Source organism: Bombina bombina, chromosome 5 (assembly GCF_027579735.1).
Source record: "Bombina bombina isolate aBomBom1 chromosome 5, aBomBom1.pri, whole genome shotgun sequence".
NCBI classification, from domain to species: domain Eukaryota; kingdom Metazoa; phylum Chordata; class Amphibia; order Anura; family Bombinatoridae; genus Bombina; species Bombina bombina.
In genome coordinates this window covers 931,398,897-931,424,741 of record NC_069503.1, presented here as the reverse complement: position 1 = coordinate 931,424,741, position 25,845 = coordinate 931,398,897, and the positions used below count along the sequence as shown (strand labels likewise).

The 25,845-nt window shown below is 40.9% G+C and overlaps 1 protein-coding gene across 1 annotated transcript in view; it reads left to right on the top strand.

Moving 5' to 3' along the window:
- Positions 1–25,845, top strand: part of TRAM1 (translocation associated membrane protein 1) — a 79,216-nt gene that overhangs the window by 47,029 nt on the left and 6,342 nt on the right. Inside the window, exons 5-10 of the mRNA XM_053715114.1 lie at positions 8,851–8,909; positions 9,629–9,713; positions 9,827–9,897; positions 11,066–11,170; positions 13,369–13,512; positions 22,987–23,147. Of these exons, the coding sequence (XP_053571089.1) occupies positions 8,851–8,909; positions 9,629–9,713; positions 9,827–9,897; positions 11,066–11,170; positions 13,369–13,512; positions 22,987–23,147 (625 nt within the window). The remainder of the gene's footprint in view (positions 1–8,850; positions 8,910–9,628; positions 9,714–9,826; positions 9,898–11,065; positions 11,171–13,368; positions 13,513–22,986; positions 23,148–25,845) is intronic.

Below are 25,845 nucleotides of genomic sequence, written 5' to 3'. Positions count from 1 at the left end.
CCGTTATAATGAACATGTATGTATGCTTTACACTTTAGTATTCTGGGGATGGTATTACACCGGAATTACTCTGTAAAAGTACATTAAACCTTTTATTAGGTATTTTTCATGTTAAACGTTTTTGCTGGAATGTAGAATCGTTTGCATTAATGAGGTACTGAGTGAATAAATATTTGGGCATTATTTTTCCACTTGGCAGTTTGCTTGTGTTAATTATGACAGTTTCGTTTCTCTCTCACTGCTGTGTGTGAGAGGGAGGGGCCGTTTTTGGCGCTCTTTGCTACGCATCAAAAATTTCCAGTCAGTTTTTCTGCATGATCCGGTTCATCTCTAACAGAACTCAGGGGTCTTCAAACTTCTTTGAAGGGAGGTAGATTCTCTCAGCAGAGCTGTGAGACTTATATAGTGACTGTGATTTAAAACGTTGCTCTGTAATTTTTATGTTTAAAATTTAATTAGTGTTATTTTACTAATGGGAACAAACCTTTGCTAAAAAGTTGTGTTGTTTGTTAAGAGTGATGCTATAACTGTTTTTCAGTTCATTATTTCAACTGTCATTTAATCGTTTAGTGCTTCTTGAGGCACAGTACGTTTTTATTAAATAAGATTGTAACCAAGTTGCATGTTTATTGCTAGTGTGTTAAACATGTCTGATTCAGAGGAAGATACCTGTGTCATTTGTTCCAATGCCAAGGTGGAGCCCAATAGAAATGTATGTACTAACTGTATTGATGCTACTTTAAATAAAAGCCAATCTGTACAAATTGAACAAATTTCACCAAACAGCGAGGGGAGAGTTATGCCGACTAACTCGCCTCACGTGTCAGTACCTGCATCTCCCGCCCGGGAGGTGCGTGATATTATGGCGCCTAGTACATCTGGGCAGCCATTACAGATAACGTTACAAGATATGGCTACTGTTATGACTGAAGTTTTGGCTAAATTACCAGAACTAAGAGGCAAGCGTGATCACTCTGGGGTGAGAACAGAGTGCGCTGATAATTCTAGGGCCATGTCTGATACTGCGTCACAGCTTGCAGAGCATGAGGACGGAGAGCTTCATTCTGTAGGTGACGGTTCTGATCCAAACAGATTGGATTCAGATATTTCAAATTTTAAATTTAAATTGGAAAACCTCCGTGTATTACTAGGGGAGGTCTTAGCAGCTCTCAACGATTGTAACACTGTTGCAATACCAGAGAAAATGTGTAGGTTGGATAAATACTTTGCGGGTACCGGCGAGTACTGACGTTTTTCCTATACCTAAGAGATTAACTGAAATTGTTACTAAGGAGTGGGATAGACCCGGTGTGCCGTTCTCACCCCCTCCAATATTTAGAAAGATGTTTCCAATAGACGCCACCACACGGGACTTATGGCAAACGGTCCCTAAGGTGGAGGGAGCAGTTTCTACTTTAGCTAAGCGTACCACTATCCCGGTGGAGGATAGCTGTGCTTTTTCAGATCCTATGGATAAAAAATTAGAGGGTTACCTTAAGAAAATGTTTGTTCAACAAGGTTTTATATTACAACCCCTTGCATGCATCGCGCCGATCACGGCTGCGGCAGCATTTTGGATTGAGTCTCTGGAAGAGAACCTTAGTTCAGCTACGCTGGACGACATTACGGACAGGCTTAGAGTCCTTAAACTAGCTAATTCATTCATTTCGGAGGCCGTAGTACATTTAACCAAACTTACGGCTAAGAATTCAGGATTTGCCATTCAGGCACGTAGGGCGCTGTGGCTAAAATCCTGGTCGGCTGATGTAACTTCTAAGTCCAAATTACTTAATATACCTTTCAAGGGGCAAACTTTATTTGGGCCCGGTTTGAAAGAAATTATTGCTGACATTACAGGAGGTAAGGGCCACGCTCTACCTCAAGACAAAGCCAAAGCTAAGGCTAGACAGTCTAATTTTCGTCCCTTTCGGAATTTCAAAGCAGGAGCAGCGCCAACTTCCACTGCACCAAAACAGGGAGGAGCTGTTGCTCGTTACAGACAAGGCTGGAAGCCTAACCAGTCCTGGAACAAGGGCAAGCAGGCCAGTAAACCTGCTGCTGCCCCAAAGACAGCATGAACCGAGGGCCCCCGATCCGGGACCGGATCTAGTGGGGGGCAGACTCTCTCTCTTCGCCCAGGCTTGGGCAAGAGATGTCCAGGATCCCTGGGCGCTAGAGATCATATCTCAGGGATACCTTCTAGACTTCAAATTCTCTCCCCCAAGAGGGAGATTTCATCTGTCAAGGTTGTCAACAAACCAAATAAAGAAGGACGCGTTTCTACGCTGTGTACAAGATCTATTATTAATGGGAGTGATCCATCCGGTTCCGCGGTCGGAACAAGGACAAGGGTTTTACTCAAACCTGTTTGTGGTTCCCAAAAAGGAGGGAACTTTCAGGCCAATCTTGGATTTAAAGATCCTAAACAAATTCCTAAGAGTTCCATCGTTCAAAATGGAAACTATTCGGACAATCTTACCCATGATCCAAGAGGGTCAGTACATGACCACAGTGGATTTAAAGGATGCTTACCTTCACATACCGATTCACAAAGATCATTACCGGTATCTAAGGTTTGCCTTCTTAAACAGGCATTACCAGTTTGTAGCCCTTCCATTCGGATTGGCTACGGCTCCAAGAATCTTTACAAAGGTTCTGGGTGCCCTTCTGGCGGTACTAAGACCGCGAGGAATTTCGGTAGCTCCGTACCTAGACGACATTCTGATACAAGCTTCAAGCTTTCAAACTGCCAAGTCTCATACAGAGTTAGTTCTGGCATTTCTAAGGTCGCATGGATGGAAAGTGAACGAAAAGAAGAGTTCTCTCTTTCCTCTCACAAGAGTTCCATTCTTGGGGACTCTTATAGATTCTGTAGAAATGAAGATTTATCTGACAGAAGACAGATTAACAAAGCTTCTAAATGCATGCCGTGTCCTTCATTCCATTCAACTCCCGTCAGTAGCTCAATGCATGGAGGTGATCGGCTTAATGGTAGCAGCAATGGACATAGTTCCCTTTGCACGCCTACATCTCAGACCGCTGCAATTGTGCATGCTGAGTCAGTGGAATGGGGATTACTCAGATTTGTCCCCCACTCTGAATCTGGATCAAGAGACCAGAAACTCTCTTCTATGGTGGCTTTCTCGGCCACATCTGTCCAGGGGGATGCCGTTCAGCAGGCCGGACTGGACAATTGTAACAACAGACGCCAGCCTTCTAGGTTGGGGCGCTGTCTGGAACTCTCTGAAGGCTCAGGGACAATGGAGTCAGGAGGAAAGTCTCCTGCCAATAAACATTCTGGAATTGAGAGCAGTTCTCAATGCCCTTCTAGCTTGGCCCCAGTTAAAGACTCGGGGGTTCATCAGGTTTCAGTCGGACAACATCACGACTGTAGCTTACATCAACCATCAAGGAGGGACAAGAAGCTCCCTAGCAATGATAGAAGTATCAAAGATAATTCGCTGGGCAGAGTCTCACTCTTGCCACCTGTCAGCAATCCACATCCCGGGAGTGGAGAACTGGGAGGCGGATTTCTTGAGTCGACAGACTCTTCATCCGGGGGAGTGGGAACTTCATCCGGAGGTCTTTGCCCAAATACTTCGACGTTGGGGCAAACCAGAGATAGATCTCATGGCGTCTCGCCAGAACGCCAAACTTCCTCGCTACGGATCCAGATCCAGGGATCCGGGAGCGGTTCTGATAGATGCTTTGACAGCACCTTGGAATTTCAGGATGGCTTATGTGTTTCCACCCTTCCCACTGCTTCCTCGATTGATTGCCAAAATCAAACAGGAGAGAGCATCAGTGATTCTAATAGCGCCTGCATGGCCGCGCAGGACTTGGTATGCAGATCTAGTGGACATGTCATCCTGTCCGCCTTGGTCTCTACCTCTAAGACAGGACCTTCTGATTCAGGGTCCATTCAAACATCAAAGTCTAACTTCTCTGAAGCTGACTGCTTGGAAATTGAACGCTTGATTTTATCAAAACGTGGTTTTTCTGAGTCGGTTATTGATACCCTGATACAGGCTAGGAAGCCTGTTACCAGAAAGATTTACCATAAAATATGGCGTAAATACCTATACTGGTGTGAATCCAAAGATTACTCCTGGAGTAAGGTTAGGATTCCTAGGATATTGTCTTTTCTACAAGAAGGTTTAGAAAAGGGTTTATCGGCTAGCTCATTAAAGGGACAGATCTCAGCTCTGTCCATCTTGTTGCACAGGCGTCTGTCAGACAATTCAGACATCCAGGCCTTTTGTCAGGCTTTAGCTAGGATCAAGCCTGTGTTTAAAACTGTTGCTCCGCCATGGAGTTTAAACTTAGTTCTTAACGTTTTACAGGGTGTTCCGTTTGAACCCCTTCATTCCATTGATATAAAATTGTTATCTTGGAAAGTTCTATTTTTAATGGCTATTTCCTCGGCTCGAAGAGTCTCTGAGTTATCAGCCCTACATTGTGATTCTCCTTATCTGATCTTTCACTCAGACAAGGTAGTTCTGCGTACTAAACCTGGGTTCTTACCTAAGGTAGTCACTAACAGGAATATCAATCAAGAGATTGTTGTTCCATCCTTGTGTCCAAATCCTTCTTCAAAGAAGGAACGTCTTCTACACAATCTGGATGTAGTTCGTGCCCTCAAGTTCTACTTGCAGGCAACTAAAGATTTTCGCCAAACTTCTTCCCTGTTTGTCGTTTATTCTGGACAGAGGAGAGGTCAAAAAGCTTCTGCTACCTCTCTCTCTTTTTGGCTTCGTAGCATAATACGTTTAACCTATGAGACTGCTGGACAGCAGCCTCCTGAAAGAATTACAGCTCATTCCACTAGAGCTGTGGCTTCCACTTGGGCCTTTAAGAATGAGGCCTCTGTTGAACAGATTTGCAAGGCTGCAACTTGGTCTTCGCTTCATACTTTTTCCAAATTTTACAAATTTGACACTTTTGCTTCTTCGGAGGCTATTTTTGGGAGAAAGGTTCTTCAGGCAGTGGTTCCTTCTGTATAATGAGCCTGCCTATCCCTCCCGTCATCCGTGTACTTTTGCTTTGGTATTGGTATCCCAGAAGTAATGATGACCCGTGGACTGATCACACATAACAGAAGAAAACATAATTTATGCTTACCTGATAAATTCCTTTCTTCTGTTGTGTGATCAGTCCACGGCCCGCCCTGTTTTTTAAGGCAGGTACATATTTTTAAATTATAATTCAGTCACCACTACACCCTTGGTTTCTCCTTTCTCGTTGGTCTTTGGTCGAATGACTGGAGGTGACGTAGAGGGGAGGAGCTATATAGCAACTCTGCTGGGTGAATCCTCTTGCACTTCCTGTAGGGGAGCAGATAATATCCCAGAAGTAATGATGACCCGTGGACTGATCACACAACAGAAGAAAGGAATTTATCAGGTAAGCATAAATTATGTTTTTCAGGGCTCTTCGGGCTTGGCCTCTACTAAAGAGAAAATCATTAATTTGTTTTCAGACCGACAATATCACAACTGTGGCATATGTCAATCATCAGGGTGGGACTTGCAGTCCTTTAGCGATGAAAGAAGTATTTTGGATACTTTTTTGGGCGGAATCCTACTCCTGTCTAATTTCTGCGATACATATCCCAGGTGTAGACAATTGGGAAGCGGGTTATCTCAGTCGTCAGTCTTTACATCCGGGGGAGTGGTCTCTCCATCCAGATGTATTATGTCAGATTGTACCAGATATGGGGTCTTCCCCAAATAGATCAGATGGCTTCCCATCTAAATAAGAAGCTTTCCAGGTCTAGGGATCCTCAGGTGGAGATGGTGGATGCGTTAGCAGTTCCTTGGTTTTACCAACCTGTTTACATTTTTCCGCCTCTGGTTCTTCTTCCAAGGGTGATCTCCAAGATCATAATGGAACAATTGCATGCGTTTCTGATAGCACCATCATGGCCTCGCAGGTTTTGGTATGCAGATCTTGTTCTGATGTCCAATTGCCAACCTTGGCCACTTCCTTTAAGGCCAGACCTTCTGTCTCAAGGGCCGTTTTTCCATCAGGATCTCAAATCGCTAATTTTGTAGGTATGGAAATTGAACACTTAGTGCTCAGTCATAGAGCTTTCTCTGACTCAGTGATTAATACTATGCTACAGGCTAGTAAGTTTGTTTCTAGGAAGATTTATTATCGGGTTTGGAAAACTTATATTTCATGGTATTCTTCTCATAAATTCTCTTGGCATTCTTTTACAATTTAACGGTTTCTTCAGGATGGTTTGGATAAAAGTTTGTCTGCAAGTACTTAGAGCAGAGATTTGTCCTTTCAGTTTTATTTCATAGAAAGATTGCTAATCTTCCTGACATTCACTGTTTTGTTCAGGCTTTGGTTCGTATCAAGCCTGTTATTAAATCAATTTCTCCTCCTTGGTATCTTAATTTGGTATTAAAGGCTTTGCAGGCTCCTCCATTTGAGCCTATGCATTCTCTGGATATTAAACTACTTTCTTGGAAAGTATTGTTCCTTTTGGCTATCTCTTCAGCTAGAAGAGTTTCTGAATTGTCTGCTCTCTTGTGAGTCTCCTTTTCTGATTTTGTTCATCAGGATAAGGCTGTTTTACGGACTTTGTTTAAATTTCTACTGCTTTGAAATATGTCAAAGCTACTAAAGATTTCAGGAAGACTTCTAGTCTATTTGTTGTTTTTTATGCTCCTAGGAAAGGTCAGAAAGCCTCTACCATTTCTTTGGCATCTTGGTTAAAGCTTTTGATTCACAAGGATTATCTGGAGGCGGGACAGTCTCCGCCTCAGAGAATTACAGCTCATTCTACTAGATCAGTCGCAACTTCTTGGGCTTTTAAGAATGAAGCTTCGGTTGATCAGATTTGCAAAGCAACAACTTGGTCTTTTGCATATGTTTTACTAAATTTTACCATTTTGATGTGTTTGCTTCTTCTGAAGCAGTCTTTGGTAGAAAAGTTCTTCAGGCAGCTGTTTCAGTTTGATTCTTCTGCTTATGATTTGTTTTTTTCTTGAAATTTATGTGAAATTTATGAGAGACTTATTTTTTTGTGGATTTAATTATTTCAGCGGAAATAGCTGTTTTTATTTTATCCCTCCATTTCTAGTGACTCTTCTGAGGTCTTCCACATCTTGGGTATTTCTATCCTATAAGTCACTAGCTCATGGACTCTTGCTAATTACATGAAAAAACATAATTTATGTAAGAACGTACCTGATAAATTCATTTATTTCATATTGGCAAGAGTCCATGAGGCCCACCCCTCTTTTGGTAATTATGATTTTGGTATAAAAGCACAATTATATTTCCAGTTCCTCTTTTTGTATGCTTTTTTTTACACCTTATTTTATCACCCCACTACATGGCTTTTTGTTAAACTGAATTGTGGGTGTGGAGATGGATGTATTTATAGGCATTTTGAGGTTTGGGAAACTTTGCCCCTCCTGGTAGAATTGTATTTTCCATACGTCACTAGCTCATGGACTCTTGCTAATATTAAAGAAATGAATTTATCAGGTAAGTTCTTAAATAAATTATGTTTGTTTGTTTTTCAGACCACCAGTCCTATCCGGTAATTGGATGATTTTATCTTGATTTTTTTTTTTTTTTTTTTAACCCAACAGTAAATATGGCTTTTTTATTTTGATTTATTTTTTACTTTTTTTGTGTGAATTTCTATCTAATCCAGCATATTATTTTGGTTATTTAGGGTACTGGTACCAATATATTAAACTAAAAGATGCTGCTGTGTTTTAAAGGGACAGTTGAGTCCAAAAAAAACTTTCATGTTTCAAATAGGGTATGTCTTTTTAAACAACTTTCCAATTTAGTTTTATCACCATTTTTGCTTTGTTCTCTTGTTATTAGTTGAAAACTAAACCTATTTTGGCTCATATGATAATTTCTAAGCCCTTGAAGGCCGTCTCTTGTCACATGCTTTTTTATTTGCTTTTCACAATAGGGGAGACCTAGTTCATGTGAGCCATATAAATAACATTGTGATCACGCCCATGGCTTGTGGCAGACACTGCACTAATTAGCTAAAATGAAAGATAGATAATAGAAAGAATAGATAATGCATAAAATGTCATGTGATCAAAAGATGCTTAGATACAAGTTAATCAGAGAGGTAAAAAGTATATTAATGTAACCGTATTGGTTGTGCAAAACTTGGGGAATGGGTAATAAAGGGATTATCTATCTTTTTAAACAACAACATTTCTGGTGTTGACTGTCCCTTTAAGCGTTTAGCAATATGATTGCCGCTGTTTATTTGGGAATCAAAGCTGGTTAGTCTGAATCCTTGAACTGTATTGATCAGTGCTAGTACATAATGTTCTGTATCAGACTTAAAAATATACTTATTCTTTACATATTAATCCTAGTTATTATATATATAATTTTCAAAAATGTCTTTGATAAACATTTGCATAGATCAAACATTAGTATGGCCTTTGAGTATTAAACCAAGGTATTTTCATAAAGCATTCTGAAGCTTTTCTTTCTGCAGTTTATGAAAATAAAAATATATTAGAAATGTCTGATCTCTATGGATTTAGTGGAATTAGTTTCTGTATTAAAGGAAGAACACAGTCTTTCTGGCATTTAGTGTTTCCATAGCAACTCTTGACACGCTAATGTTTTCAGGAATCCAACTACCTTTGCCATTTACTAATTAGAATGTTTGGATTCAGCTGTAACATTAAGGAGCCCAACTAATTTCACTTTGACAGAATTTTTTTTTTAACAGGTCAGGTGTTTTGTCTTTCTCTGTCTATCTATGATGACCCATTACAATACTGTTGTAGAAACCAGATTTAAGTCTTATATGTACTAGTTTATGATTTTTTTTGTTTCCATTAGGAGAATTATTTTGCCGACCCAACAAGCTTATGGAAAGGATATCCCCACACATACTTTCCGTAAGTTTCTTAATACCTGTTAATTTTCTTAAGTCTTTTTTGTCACAATTATTTTAATCATTTTTGCAATACCTAGAGAAAAATGGCACAATAATTGGACGTGTGCAAGCTCTCTAGATGAAGGTCTATTCTCTATATATGTCTGCTTGTGCAGTTATTTTCATTACCAATTAAATTAAATGTCTCTCTTGTTTCTCCCTCACAAGTTATATTACCCTACCCTGGCTAAAGTCAAGCTACTGTTTATATTTGTCATTTTACAAAGGGCTTGTCTAGGGTTAATTGCCTGAGTCTCACTAAAAACAAATGCAGCTGTCTGCAAGGGTTAGTGAGCAGTTGAGCACCCATAGCTGTGAATTTCACTAGTGGCATGGAATCATGGGATGTGCACCTTATACTTTTTGTAGTAATATAACATTTTCTGCTATCCTGTGTACAAATTAAGTAATTTAACTTAAATTTATTTCATAATAATTTGTGAAACAAACATTTGTTCACTTTTTAATGTTCGCTTCATAATGGCTTACATTTTAGCTGGGTGGTCAGTAAAATCAGTCTGGCAGTGCACACCTATTATAAAGATACTGGGGAGAATACTGCATTTTTAGAGTGTGTTTGTGTAATTTACAAATATATATAACATATAATCTGTTTTACAGGCTAGACTAATACTAATAAGTACACAAATATGTAATCTGTGAGTCTCTCTTTTTCTATAGATTCCAGATTAAATTTTTCTACATTTCACAGTTAGCATACTGGTTTCATGCATTTCCAGAACTGTATTTCCAGAAAGCCAAAAAAGTAAGTTTAATCTAACATTCCTTTATTTGGTTTTTTTTGTAAACTGCACTGTTATGTGAAAAACTGTGTTGTGGACATATTTTTCCTAAGCATTCCCTAATTTTATCTTGCAGGAAGATATCCCCCGGCAGCTAGTCTACATTGGCCTGTACCTCTTTCATATTGCAGGAGCATATTTACTAAAGTAAGTGTTTCTCTTTTTATAAAAATGTAAGCAAAAGCGTTTCTGTGCTTTTTTAAGTTGTTTATTTTTAATGGAACTTGAAAGTCAATAGTGCTTGTACAAGATGAATCGTGAAATTAATTTAATTTTTAATTTTTTTTTTATGTCTTAATATCAATATTAATCTGAAAAGTGTAACATTTTCTCTGTATGATAACTGAAATGTGTGGTTTTTCACAGACACACAGCAAAATAATTCTTACTGTACTCTCCTTGGTTCCTAATAAAATTGTCTAGCTGAGAGAGTTGGAATGCCATGTGAAAGGTGGACTCCTAGGCAGTGTAATATGATTTATATGTAAAGTTCTTTTTTTTTTTTCTTTTCAGAAGGCTGATAAAGTATGGAACATTGTCCTCTAATATTTTCTCCCCTTTAATCTGTCCCCAGTGGTCCATTTTACATGCTGGAGTGTACTTAATTGTTTGCAAACAGCTACTTTTACCTTTTATTTGTTATTTGAATTGGCTACCTTTGCCTGTTATATCCCTAGCTATACTGAAAATATGAATTCTCTGTAGAAAAGCTATGTACATAGGAGACAATAGCACCAATTAACCTCTGGGGGGTATGTGGGAGAAAGATTTTGTATGTGAAATAGCTGCTTGTTTTTATTCAGCCTGAGCCATTATTTGCATTCCAATGCCTAACATAAATATTTTCCGACTCACATCCTAGTTGATGGCTTTAAAGGGATACTCAAGTGAAAATTAAACTTTCGTGTTTCAGATAGAGCATTACATTTTTAACAACTTCCATTAACATAACTTTAAAACTTGTTGGCAAAAAAAATCTACTACTCATTTGAAGTTCAGACAAAGTGCTTTTGCGTTGTCTTTTAGTCATGCATTTGGTGATTATGCAAATCTACAGTATTTACTGGTCATTTAGTAAAAGACAAACATCTGTTTCAAATACAGAAAGAAAACATGAAAGAACAATTTCTCATACATTTAATGTTGTAGTTTTTCATTGATAGTTGTTGGTCACACAAATTTGTAAGTATACGTTTTCTTTAAAGAGACAAACTTTAGAATACAGTATAGCTTTCTATTGCTTTAGAGTATAAAAAAAATATTGTGACCCTGACTTTTTTTCTTTTTTTTTCTTATCTTTTTCTCGTATACACAGCCTGAACCGCCTGGGTCTTGTACTTCTAGTGCTCCATTACTTTGTAGAGTTTTTTTTCCACATGTCTCGTCTTTTTTACTTCAGTAATGAGAAATTTCAGAAAGGGTAAGTTATTCAAAGCATATTTAAAATTGCAAGACTCCTTTAATAGAAAAGGTGTTTTGTTAACATGCATTAGTAGTTTCCTCTTTGAACTTTCTACATGTGCTTAAATCATGAAATGCCTTCTGAGGAAATAGCTGAATTGTAAGCATTGCAAAGTAAATTGTGTAATAAGCACTTATGTATGTCACTAGCAGTCATATGTAATTTAATAAGCCCCTTCTTTTTTTTTCTGGAGTCTTGTGCGCCCCGGTTGTTGCTGAGTGAATAATGAGCAGCAAACTGTGGAGGGTGCAGCTTTGTCAAGTGTTGATTTTGGTGCAGAATTATATTGGAAGGCCATTAGGTCAGTAAATGGTGGTCAGAGAGAGTAAAGGGAAGTTTAAAAATAACTGGGAAATGGCAGAGATTACTAAAGATTATTTGTAGATTATTGCTGAGCAATTCAAATTCTCAGAATAAAAAATCTCTCTCAGCCCTTCTACCAACCCTTCTATTAATTAAAGTGTTACTTCTCTCCTGTAACAGAGGAAGAGGTCTTCACACTCGTATCTTCTGTTCATGACTTATTTAACTACCGTTAAACTAATCTCTTTAACCAGACTCTTACCACTGGCATATTTCCTGACACATTCAAGCATGCATTAATTACACCAATCCTTTAAACAAAACAAAAAAAAAAACCTTTCTATTGCCCGTCTCCTTCTCTTTGCCTCCTAATTATTGGAAAAATTGGTCTATAATCGCTTAACTCAATTTCTCTCAACTAACTCTTTACTTGATCCTCTCCAATCCGATTTCTGTCCTAAACACAGAAACTGTTCTTACTAAAGTAACACGATATATCAGCTACAGTAAAGAGCCCCTACTTACTTATTCTTCTGGATCTATCTACTGCTTTAGACATAGTTGACCATACTCTTACAAATTCTTTATTCTTTTGTCATCCAAAACACAGCCCTCTCCAATTTCTCAAACCACTTCTTTAGGTTCCTTTAACAGCATATCTTTTAATTGTTTGCCTCTCAATAAAAGTACCTTTTTCAGACTATACATCCTCCCTTGGAAATCTCATCCTCCTTTGGGTTCTAGTACCACTTATGTGCTGATGCTAACCAAATCTTTCTTCCCTCTCCTGATATATCCAGATTACCAACTGTCTCTCTGACATTTTCCTCTTAGAAGCAACTCATTCAGTTTAAACCTGAGCTGCTTCTTACCCCCCTTGCCTAGACAGTCCACACCTGACATTTCTTTTAATGTAGAAGACTATAACCAGCAGCTCACCCCATGTCCGGTGTCTTGGTGTCACACTTAACCCTGAACTCACCTTTTCCTTACTCAAGAAACTACAAAATTACTAATTCTCTCATTTTGTTACATATTGACTATTACAATCTACTCCTAAATGACCTATCCAAATACTACCTCTCCTCCCTCCAATCTTTTATGCATGCTTAGCTAGACTTATTCAGCTAAGATGCCATTCAACATCGGCTGCCCTGCTATTCCCTACACTGGCTCCCCATACACTTTTTAGAATTCAATTACATTTTTTAACCCTAACCTATAAAGCACTCCCTTCTATATATATTTTTTTAACTTACCTTCAAATAATCCTTGTACTGTCTTATTTTGTAAACCCTTGACCTACGTCTCTCCACTCTTATTATTTCTACTTCCCTCCAAGACTTCTCACGTGCTGCTTCAACAACAATCCACATGACAATCTTTCCCAAACCTTATGTTTCTGAACCTGTATTCTTTTATTTAGCTAATTACGTATTTGTATTTTACTACAAATCTGTCATTGTATGCCCCTACTTTCTTACCTAGTGCTACAGAATTTTGCAACACTATACAAATAAATAAATAATAGTAATTAAAAATGTTACTGGGTCAGCAGTTATACTTATAATATTTTATCCTCTCTCCATCAGGTGATGTTTGTTTCTTTGAATACCTTTGGAGACACAATTCTAAATGTTTGACTTGTTGGTGACCATTACCAGTATGTGTTACATTCTAAGGGCTGTGAAAATTGCAAATATTTCTTAAATATTCTTTAATACTGATCCAGCCACTTAATTTTGGTTTGCAAGATCACCAACTATTTGGAATACTTTCATTAATGCAGTTTTTGATTTCTAAAGTGGATTTTTATTTTATTTCTGAGCTGTAAAATGTTGTTTCTTTCACAGATTTACACTGTGGGCTGTTCTTTTTGTCCTTGGACGACTTCTCACACTCATCCTATCTGTTCTCACTGTTGGTTTTGGACTTGCTAGAGCAGAAAATCAGGATTTAGACTTCAGCTCTGGAAATTTCAACATTTTAGCAATCAGGTATGTCCTTTGTGAGCTGAAGTTTATTTGCTGGGGTGTATCAGATCTCAGAGTTTATCAACAAACTGATTGGTAGATGATGACTCAAAAATTACCACTATCTTTGCTCTGTTTCACGTTACAAAAATAAAAATATGAAAGCGTTATGTCCTGTTTATGTCAAAATAAAAATTTAACATGTTAAACTGGTTTCCATATAAAAAAAGTTGCACATGGCTGTTACAGCTTAGGTTGAAACTTATGCAGCTGTATTAAAGCCCACTAGAAGCAAGAACTCCCACTGTTGTGACATATTGTAATACCCCCTTTTAAACAAGGGTGTTGAGAGATACTGCAACTTTAAAAAAAAAAACAGGATTACGCTACCATATACAAATTAAAACTGACACTTTATTCTCAATTTTAAAAGCAGCAAAAAAAAAAAAAAGTGTTGGAAGATACTAACTTTGTGACTTTAACATTCATGTTTTATGACTTTATAAGCTTGTCAGGTGTGTGCTAATTTTCTTATACAACATGTACCTTAAGATTTGTAGATTTCCATCTAAAGGGGAGGAGAGTCCACGGCTTCATTCATTACTATTGGGAATTAAGAACCTGGCCACCAGGAGGAGGCAAAGACACCCCAGCCAAAGGCTTAAATACCTCTCCCACTCCCCTCATCCCCCAGTCATTCTTTGCCTTTCGTCAAAGGAGGTGGCAGAGAGGTGCTGAAGATTTGGCGGCCTCTTATGGAGGGTATTACTCTTCACAATGGGACAGGAGTTTTAAGTAGACCTATAAGGCTTCTCAGTGAGGGCTTGGGTGAAAGTCGGAGTCCGGAGATGCAGGGAGAGTCCCTTTTGCGAAACCATCCCTACTCATATTAACAGCTCCTACAGCAATCGGCGTTGACAAGCTTTGCAGACTGCTTTCTTCTCTCAAGTCCATGTCAGGAGTGCTGCTATGACCTGTCACACTTGAAGGGCTGTGTTCCTGTTCCACGGCATGGATTCTGGTAAGATCGTTTCATTTTATACACAATGTTAAAATAGAAGACAGGGTCACAGTGTGGCGCCTTTTATCTTTACAGAATCATGGGTTAATATTCCTGGTAGGGGGATTATTGAACAGGGGGGGGGTTATACATGATATTGTTTATGGTGTAATTGCTGCGCTTGTGCGGGATAAGGCTCTGGCAATGCATGGAACTACCAGGTTCTTTTTCCGGAAGTTTTTGCGCTGCCTTTTTTGGCACGTTTTCTCCTTTAGGCAGGGGCGGTCCTGCGAGGCTCCCGTGTGACCGGGTGGAGCTTCTTCACTACCGGTCTGATCTGCGATGGAGGAGACTGAGGTTTCTGTAGTCTGGGTCATAGGAGGTGGTGAGTGCCCCGGTCATTGGCGGTTATAAAGGTGCCTGTTATTTTCTCTTTTATTCTTTTAAAGCGCAAGCTATGGAGGATTGTGACGCGTTAGAGGGTACTTCCTCTTTAACAAAGTCTCATACCTGTGTTTGTGAGGTTCCAGTAGACCAGCCTGCCCAATTATGTTCCACATGCCTTGAGAGGGTTGAGACATCTAAGACTAAAAGAATGTCTAGTACCACTGAGCCGTCCACCTCTGAGGGTTCTCCGTCCTGTGAGGTGCGTTCCCGAGTTGAGTCCACTGTTGTACATGCAGCGCCCTGGGGTCCGACTGTTACTCCTTCGGGAGAGATTTGTTGGCCGCCAGATTTTGCGGATCAACTGCAGACGGCGGTTTCCAAAGTGATCCACGCCTTACCATGTTCTGCTAAGCGCAAGCGTAGGGCATTTCAAATCGACCAGACCCAGGATTTGTCCATGTCGGAAGCTCCTGCGGAGTGGTTCGATGACGAGGCCCTCTCTGGCGCTTCGAAGGGGTCCCTTCTGAGTCGGAATCCGCGTTATCTAAAGCTCGTGCAGAGGAGCCTGGCTATAGGTTTAAAATGGAGAATTTGCGCTTTTTACTAAAGCAAGTGCTTGCTACTCTGGAGGTTCTGGAGCCGAAGCTTCCGGAGGAACCTTCTATCCCTAAGCTAGATGAGGTTTATGAGGACAGGGTGGTACCCCAGACCTTCCTGGTTTTTATAAAGATGGCTAACATTATCAAGAACGAATGGGCTCGATTAGGTTCTTCCTTTTCCCCTTCCTCGTCCTTTAAGAAACTTTTCCCCGTTCCGGAGGCTCACTTAGAGCTGTTGGGGACCATCCCTAGGGTGGATGGGGCTATCTCCACGCTCGCTAAGCGAAAGACTATTTCCCTAGAGGATAGTTAGTCGTCCAAAGAGCCCATGGATAAAAAGTTGGAGAACATGCTGAGAAAGATGTTTTAGCAAACAGGGTTTGTTTTTCAGCTGGTAGCAACAGCAGTAGCCGCGGTTGCTGGAGCTGCGTCATATTGGTGTGATTCCCTGTGTGAAATGATTGAGGGTGAGCCCTCTTTCGAAGAGGTGCAGGAAAAGATTAAGGCTTTGAAGGTAGCCAATTCTTTCATTTGCAACGCCAATATGCAGATTATTCGCCTAAATGCTACGGCGTCAGGTTTTTTCGGTTTTAGCGCGCAGAGCCTTGTGGCTAAAATCTTGGTCGGCGGACATGACCTCTAAATTGAGGTTGCTGTCCCTGCCTTTTCAAGGAAAGATTCTGTTCGATCCAGGCCTGGACTCGATCATATCCACGGTTATGGGAGGCAAGGGTGCCTTTCTACCCCAGGATAAGAAAGCTAAACCTAAAGGATCTACTTTTCGCCCCTTTCGTGCAGAAAGGGCCCAGCGCCAGCAGCCCGCCCGAAAGGGAACTTGGAAACCTGCTCAGTCTTGGAACAAGTCCAAACAGAACAAGAAGCCCGCCGAGACCAAGTCGGCATGAAGTGGCGGCCTCCGACATGTCTACGGACCAAGTAGGGGGCAGGTTATCTCTATTCTCCGAAGCCTGGTTGCAGGATGTTGTCTCCCAGGTTTACAGGATAGGGTTCAAGTCCTTTCCACCCAGGGGCAGATTCCTTGTGTCAAACCTGTCATTGAGGCCGGAAAAGAAAGAGGCCTTTCTAGGATGTGTGAGGGATATTTCCTCTCTAGGTGTTATTGTACCTGTACCCCTTGCAGAAAGGGGGTCTAGGGTATTATTTAAATCTGTTCGTACTTCCAAAGGAGGAGGGCACGTTCCGCCCGGTTTTGGATCTGAAATGTTTTAAAAAGTTTTTGTCCATTCCATCGTTCAAAATGGAAACGATCAGGTCCATTTTGCCCCTAGTTCAGAAGGGGCAGTTCATGACCACAATAGACTTGAAGGATGCCTACCTTCATGTTCCAATTCGCAGGGACCACTTCAAGTTCCTAAGATTTGCTTTTCTGGACCAGCACTTCCAGTTTCTGGCTTTTCCTTTCGGCCTGGCAACGGCCCCAAGAGTTTTCACAAAGGTTTTCGGGGCTCTGCTTGCAGTGTCAGAAAAGAAAGCCAGTCACTTGGCGCATCTACCATAAGGTGTGGAGGACTTACTTGGCCTGGTGTGAGAAACATGGATACCCTTGGCACAAGGTGAGGGTTTCCAGAATTCTGTCTTTTCTTTAAGAGGGTTTAGAGACGGGACTTGCCGCGAGTTCCTTAAAGGGACAGTTTTTGGCATTATCTGTTTTGTTGCAGTCTGCTCCCCCTTGGAGCTTAAACTTGGTCCTTAAGGTTTTGCAGCAGGTTCCGTTTGAGCCTATGCATTCTCTTGGCATTAAGGTTCTGTCCTGGAAGGTTCTATTCCTGTTGGCTATTGCATCAGCTCACAGAGTATCTGAACTGGCAGCCTTGCAACATGGGCCCCCTTATCAGTTTTTTTTTTGTTTGTTTGTTTTTTATACGAATAAGGCTGTTCTTCGCACTGGCTTGGGGTTTCTCCCCAAGGTGGTGTCCAATCGTAACATCAATCAGGAAATAGTTGTTCCTTCTCTGTGTCCTAACCCTTCTTCTTCGAAGGAGCGGTTACTTCATAATCTAGATGTGGTCCGTGCCCTGAAATTCTATCTTCAGGCTACAAAGGACTTCAGGCAATCTACATATCTTTTTGTCGTGTATTCAGGTAAGCGCAGGGGTCAGAGGGCTTCTGCTACTTCTTTGTCTTTTTGGCTGAGGAGCTTGATCCGTTTGGCTTACAAGACAGCGGAACGTAAGCCTCCTCAGAGGATCACTGCTCATTCCACTAGAGCGGTGGCTTCGTCTTAGGCCTTCAAAAATGAGGTGTCTATGGAGCAGATTTGTAAGGCGGCTACTTGGTCTTCCTTGTATACTTTTACAAATTTGATGTATTTGCTTCTGCGGAAGCGGCTTTTGGGAGAAAGGTTCTTCAGGCTGTGGTGCCCTCAGATCAGGGTCCGCCTTTTACCCTCCTGGTTTCATTCAGTGTCATCTAGAGCTTGGGTATATGTTCCCAATAGTAATGAATGAAGCAGTGGACTCTCCTCCTCTTTAGATAGAAAACATAAATTATGCTCACCTGATGATAATTTCATTTCCATCATGAGGAGGAGAGTCCACGGCTCCCGCCAGTATCTCTGGTGGGCGGTCCTAAGTTTAATTTATCTTCTGGCACCATTTATGCTCTGTTTCTTCTACTGTTCCTTCGGCAGAATGACTGGGGAATGAGGGGAGTGGGAGAGGTATTTAAGCCTTTGGCTGGGGTGTCTTTGCCTCTTCCTGGTGGCCAAGTTCTTAATTCCCAGTAGTAATGAATGAAGCCGTGGACTCTCCTCCCCACAATGGAAATTAAATTATCGAGTAAGCATTTGTTTTTGTTTAATAATCTTGAAAAAAACAAGTGCTACTTCTCATACACATTCTCCTAAGTGTTGATATCATGATTCATGTTTGTTTCATAATGTTAAACCCTTGTCCAACGTACTGTGTTGATGGCGCTATCTCCACGCTTGCTAAACGCACTACTATCTCGCTTGTTGATAGTTCTTCGTTTAAAGAGCCCATGGATAAGAAGATTGAAACTCTGTTAAGAAAGATGTTTAAAGATACAGGATATTTGTTTCAACCGGCAGTGGCTGATGCTGCGGTTGCTGGAGCAGCTACCTAGTGGTGAGACTCCTTATCTGAATTGATTGAGGTGGAGGGTCCCCTCGACGTGATCCAGGAAAGAATTAAGGCCTTAAGGGTGGCTAATTCTTTAATTTGTGATGCAAATATGCAAATTAACCTGAATGCCAAGGCTTCAGGTTTTTCTGTTCAAGCCCGTAGGGCACTCTGGCTGATTATATTTGGTCCAGGCCTGGATTCAATTATCTCCATGCTTACTGGAGGCAAAGGTGCCTTTTTACTGCAGGATAAGAACAAGCCTAAGGGAAAGATCCTATTTTTTTTTTTTTTTTTTTCGTTCGAATAAATCACAACGTCAGCAGCCCTCTGCAAAACCAGAGCAATCCAAGGGGACTTGGAAGCCGGCTCAGTCCTGGAATAAATCCAAGCAGAGCAAGAAGTCCACCAAGACAGTCAGCATGAAGGGGCGGCCCCAATCCGGCTGTGGATCTTGTAGGGGGCAGACTGTCGCTCTCTTCAGAGGCTTGGTTTGGGGATGTGTAAGACCGGTGGGATCTGGAAGTCATCGTTTAGGGATACAAGATAGGTTTGAAAGGAGGGATCTGCCCCTGGGTGGATGAGACTTGAAACTTGTCTTCAAGGCCAGAAAAGAGAGAAGCCTTTCTGAGGTGCATGAGGGATCTCTCTTCCCTAGGAGTCACTATCCCGGTACCTCTTGCAGAAAGAGCTCTGGATTACTATTCAAACCTTTTTGTGGTCCCAAAGAAGGAGGGAACTTTCCGCCCGATTCTGGACCTAAAGTGCTTAAACAAATACCTATCTTTCTCCTCGTTCAAGGTGGAGACGATAAGGTCCATCCTTCCCTTAGTTCAGGAAGGACCGTTTATGACCACTATAGATCTGAAGGATGCTTACCTTCACATTCCAATACACAAGGATCACTTTAAGTTCCTAAGGTTTGCGTTCCTGGACCAGCACTTCCAGTTTATTGCACTTCCATTTGTTCTAGCTACTGCTCCAAAAGTTTTTATGAAGGTTCTAAGGGCTCGGCTTGCAGTGGCTATAACCAGAGGTATAGCAGTAGTGCCATACTTGGACGATATTCTGGTTCAAGCACCATCCTGTCGTCTGGCAGAAGGCCATTAGAGATCTCTTCTGTTCTTCGATCTGATAGGTGGAAGATAAACTTAGAAAAGAGTTCTCTTATTCCCTGTACCAGGGTGCAATTCCTGGGTACTATAATAGACTCCTTACAGACCAGAGATGTTACAATCTAACTTCAGCTTGTCTTGCCCTCCAGACCTCCTTAAGGCCCTCTGTGGCTCAGGGTATGGAGGCGATTGGTCTCATGGTGTCCAGCATGGACATCATTCCCTTTGCCGGATTCCATCTCAGACAGCTGTGCATGCTGAGACAGTGAAACAGCGATCATTCCGATCTCTCAACAGATTTCTCTGGACAACCGGTCAAGAGGATCGCTCTCCTGGTGGCTCTGTCCAGATCACCTGTCTCAAGGGACATCCTTTTTGAGACCATCCTGGAAGATTGCAACTACGTACGCAAGTCTATCAAGATGGGTAGCTGTTTGGGGTGCCAGGATGGCACAGGGCCTGTGGACTCGAGAGGAATCCCTCCTACCGATCAACATTTTGGAACTTTGAGCAATCTTTAATGCTCTGAAGGCTTGGCCTCTTCTGGGTTTGTCCCAGTTTATCAGATTCCAATCAGGCAACATAACCTCGGTGGCTTACATTAACCATCAGGGGGGAACGAGGAGCTCCCTAGCAATGAGGGAAGTATCTCAGATTCTGGAGTGGGCGGAGGCCCACAACTGCTCGCTGTAAGTGATCCACATTCCGGGTGTGGATAACTGGGAAGCGGATTTCCTCAGCAGACCATCCTTCCATTCGGGGAAAGGGTCTTTCCATCCCACGGTGTTTGCGAGGTTTCCAACAGGTGGGGGACGCCGGAGATAGATCTTATGGTGTCCCGGCTCAATTACAAGCTACCCAGATATGGGTCAGGTCCAGGGATCCTCAGGCGGAGCTAATAGATGCATTAGCGGTGCCTTGTAGGTTCAATCCAATTTACATTTTTCCGCCGTTACCACTTCTTCCCCGTGTAGTGGCCCGCATCAAGCAGGAGCAGGCATCAATGATACCGATTGCTCAATCGCAGCCGTGAAGGATGTGGTTCGTGGACCTGGTGGGGATGTCATCTTCTCTGTGAAAGTTACCTTGTCGCAGGGATCTGCTGGAACAGGGTTCGTTTGTTCATCAAAATCTAGATTCTCTGAGGCTGACCGTGGAGATTTAACGCTTAGTCTTAGCCAAGAGAGGTTTCTCTAAGAGGGTTATTGACACTCTCATTCAGGCTCGTAAGCCTGTTACTCGCCGCATCTATCATAAGGTGTGGAGAGCTTACTTATTCTGGATGTGAAGAGCGGTTTAGCCTGGCATAAGGTTAAGGCTGCCAGGATTCTTTCCTTTTTCCAGAAGGTCTGGAGAAAGGCCTTTCTGCCAGTTTGCTGAGGGGACAGATTTCGGCACTTTCTGTTTTACTGTACAAGAGGCTCACAGAGCTCCCTGACGTGCAATCATTTGTTAAGGCTCTAATTAGGATCAGACCTGTGTTTAGATCTAACGCTCCACCTTGGAGTTTGAATCTTGTTCTTAAGTTTTTACAATGGGCTCCGTGTGAGCCTATGAGTTCATTTGACATCAAATTGTTGTCCTGGAAGGTTCTTGTTCTTTTGGCTATTGCGTCGGCACGTATAGTTTCTGAAATGGCTGCCTTGCAATGTAAACCTCCTTATCTGGTGTTCCACACTGATAAGGCTGTCCTTCGTACCTGCTTGTGTTTTCTACCTAAGGTGGTGTCTGATCGTAACATCAATCAAGAGATTGTAATTCCTTCCTTATGTCCTAATCCTTCTTCGAAGGAACATTAACTTCATAATCTGGATGTGGTTCGAGCTTTTGAAGTTTGATCTTCAAGCTACTAAGGCAAACTTCCTTGTTTATCTATTCTGGGAAGCGTAAGGGTCTGAAGGCTTCTTCGACTTCCTTATCTTTTTGGTTGAGGAGTGTTATACGCTTAGCTTACGAGTCAGCGGGACTTAAACCTCCTCAGAGGGTTACAGGTCATTCCACTAGAGCGGTTGCTTCCTCTTGGGCCTTTAAAAACGAGGCCTCTATGGATCAGATTTGTAAGGCGGTTACCTGGTCCATCTTACATACTTTTTCAAAATTCTACAAGTTTGACGTTTTTGCTTTGGCTGAAGCAGCTTTTGGGAGAAAGGTTTTACAGGATGTGGTGCCCTCAGATTAGGGTCCGCCTTTTCTTTACCACTCCTGTTATCATTCAGTTTTTTTCTAGAGCTTGGGTATAGTTTTCCCAACAGTAAGGAATGATGCCATGGAATCTCCTCATAGTAAGAAGGAAAACCTAAATTATGGTTACCTGATAATTTAATTTCCTTCTGTATGAGGAGAGTCCACGGCCCCCGTCCGTATACTCTGATGGGTGGACCAAAATTTGTTTTTCTCTTCCGGCACCATTTATACACTGATATTTCTCATACTGTTCCTTGTTCCCTTGACAGAATGACTGGGATATGAGGGAAGTGGGGGGAGTATTTAAGCCTTTGACTGGGGTGTCTTTGCCTCCTCCTGGTGGCCAGGTTCAGTATTTCCCAACAGTAAGGAATGACGCCGTGGACTCTCCTCATACAGAAGGAAATGATATGATCAGGTAAGCATAATTTGTTTTTTTTCTACCACTACTCCTGCAAGTGGGTTTAACCAGATACTGTTATTTTATATTGCTTTTATTCATTCAGGGAGACGTCCCGCCGCATTTTATATTGTTTTGTGTCGTCGTTTTTTTTTTTTTTTTTTTTTGTACATTGTATCAGTTTATTAACATACGATTTCTCCAGCCTCTTAATTAATTTTTATATTTTTGTCTCCTAGTCTATCATTGATTAAACAATATCATCCTAAATATATAAATATTCCCTTTTTGTTCTGTGCTTTTTACCGCTGCCTCTTTCTTTTTTAGACTAGCTGTTTGGGGGTGGGACAGGGAGGTGGGTTGTAAGGAGAAATGTTACTACTACTACAGAAATAATAATAATTATTAAAAAAATATATATTTCTAAAATAAAATAAAAAATATTTCTAAAATAAATAAAAACTATTTATTTTTAAATGGAGTGATGGCAAAAATGCTAAAAATTCTCCGGTACATTTTCCTTGGAAATTAGGAGTTAAAACTACTGCTAGTAAAGTTATTTTAATTGATCTAACTGAATGTCATAACTCTTAGGAAAAACACCTTTTTCAATTCTGAACATTGTTGCATAATATCAAACATTATTTTTATTTATTTTTTTATGAATGCAAAATGCAATTGGTAAAATGTATTGCTTTCCTTCCAATTCTAGAATAAGTGTCTTGGCATCTATTTGCATAACTCAGGCATTTATGATGTGGAAGTTCATTAATTTCCAGCTGAGACGATGGAGAGAACATTCAGCTCCTCATCCTCCCTCTCAGAAGAAGAAACCAGTGTCTGCTAAAGGCAAAAGCTCTAGAAAAGAAAAAGGTTTGTATATCACTTATGTGCTTAGACATTGTAATTAGAAATATAGTCCGCAGCCATATATACACCTCCACTGACTTCTCCCTGTATGCAACCTATGTGGAATACTTGTTCATGTTGCTTTTGCTGCAGTATAGATATACAGAACCAGTGTCTCTTTACCCAGTATAGATTTATATGGAATGGCATCAAGCAAAAATCACTGGTTTGAATCATTTTGTGGGAGTCCTATAGAACAGTTGTAACAGCTGATCTGAGAGCCCACCTTGGCCACCATATCCTAGTGCAAGTCTGATATACTAATATATTATTGTATCCTCTTTAGTCATGTAAAGCAGGGTTCTTCAAACCACAGGTTGGGACCCATTACTGAGGGGGTGTTACCTTTTACACCACTTTCAAGTTTGACTACAGTCAGGAATAAAGTATGCACACATTTTAGTCACTTTGCAAACATTGCAGTTATCTTGTATATTACTTCAGAAATTTTCAGACCAAGCATAAAAATAGGGTAGCAAAGGTATGTGGTATCATGGCACTGGGTCTTGGAAAAAAGTTTTGAAGAACCCTGATGTGTAAAGTAATCAGATGTTGTTTGTTTTTATTTATTTAATTGAGGCACTGCTATAATTATGTAGTGAAACAGATTTAGTGATTTTGCAGTATTTGAATTAGTGCATGCTGCTTGTGTACATTCCTTTAATAAATGGAAAAAATATATACATTTCTCCAACATAGGTGTGTCCGGTCCACGGCGTCATCCTTACTTGTGGGATATTCTCTTCCCCAACAGGAAATGGCAAAGAGCCCAGCAAAGCTGGTCACATGATCCCTCCTAGGCTCCGCCTTCCCCAGTCATTCTCTTTGCCGTTGCACAGGCAACATCTCCACGGAGATGGCTAAGAGTTTTTTGGTGTTTAAATGTAGTTTTTATTCTTCAATCAAGAGTTTGTTATTTTAAAATAGTGCTGGTATGTACTATTTACTCTGAAACAGAAAAGAGATGAAGATTTCTGTTTGTAAGAGGAAAATGATTTTAGCAACCGTTACTAAAATCGATGGCTGTTTCCACACAGGACTGTTGAGAGGAATTAACTTCAGTTGGGGGAAACAGTGAGCAGACTTTTGCTGCTTGAGGTATGACACATTTCTAACAAGACTTGGTAATGCTGGAAGCTGTCATTTTCCCTATGGGATCCGGTAAGCCATTTTTATTAAATAAGAATAAAGGGCTTCACAAGGGCTTTAAAGACTGGTAGACATTTTTCTGGGCTAAAACGATTGATTTATAAGCATTTTTAATAGTTTATAGCTTTGAGGAGTTATTTTATTCTTGGGAATTATGTTAAATAACCGGCAGGCACTGTATTGGACACCTTTTTCACTGGGGGCCTTCTCTAATCATAGGCAGAGCCTCATTTTCGCGCCACTAATGCGCAGTTGTTTTTGGGAAGCAAGGCATGCAGATGCATGTGTGAGGAGCTCAGATACATAGAAAAAGCTTACTGAAGGCGTCATTTGGTATCGTATTCCCCTCTGGGCTTGGTTGGGTCTCAGCAAAGCAGATACCAGGGACTGTATAGGGGTTAAATATAAAAACGGCTCCGGTTCCGTTATTTTAAGAGTTAAAGCTTTCAAATTTGGTGTGCAATACTTTTAAGGCTTTAAGACACTGTGGTGAAATTTTGGTGAATTTTGAACAATTCCTTCATACTTTTTCACATATTCAGTAATAAAGTGTGTTCAGTTTAAAATTTAAAGTGACAGTAACGGTTTTATTTTAAAACGTTTTTTGTACTTTGTTATCAAGTTTATGCCTGTTTAACATGTCTGAACTATCAGATAGACTATGTTCTGTATGTGAGGAAGCCAAGGTTCCTTCTCATTTAAATAGATGTGATGTATGTGACAAAAAATTTAGAGAAAATGATGCCCAAGATGATTCCTCAAGTGAGGGGAGTAAGCATGGTACTGCATCATCCCCTCCTTCGTCTACGCCAGTCTTGCCCACACAGGAGGCCCCTAGTACATCTAGTGCGCCAATACTCCTTACTATGCAACAATTAACGGCTGTAATGGATAATTCTATCAAAAACATTTTAGCCAAAATGCCCACTTATCAGCGAAAGCGCGACTGCTCTGTTTTAGAAAATACCGAAGAGCATGAGGACGCTGATGATAATGGTTCTGACATGCCCCTACACCAGTCTGAGGGAGCCAGGGAGGTTTTGTCTGAGGGAGAAATTTCAGATTCAGTGAAAATTTCTCAACAAGCGGAACCTGATGTGATTACATTCAAATTTAAATTGGAACATCTCCGCGCTCTGCTTAAGGAGGTGTTATCTACTCTGGATGATTGTGACAATTTGGTCATTCCAGAGAAATTATGTAAGATGGACAAGTTCCTAGAGGTCCCGGGGCCCCCCGAAGCTTTTCCTATACCCAAGCGGGTGGCGGACATTGTAAACAAAGAATGGGAAAGGCCCGGCATACCTTTTGTCCCTCCCCCTATATTTAAGAAATTGTTTCCTATGGTCGACCCCAGAAAGGACTTATGGCAGACAGTCCCCAAGGTCGAGGGGGCGGTTTCTACTCTAAACAAACGCACTACTATCCCTATAGAAGATAGTTGTGCTTTCAAAGATCCTATGGATAAAAAATTAGAGGGTTTGCTTAAAAAGATGTTTGTTCAGCAAGGTTA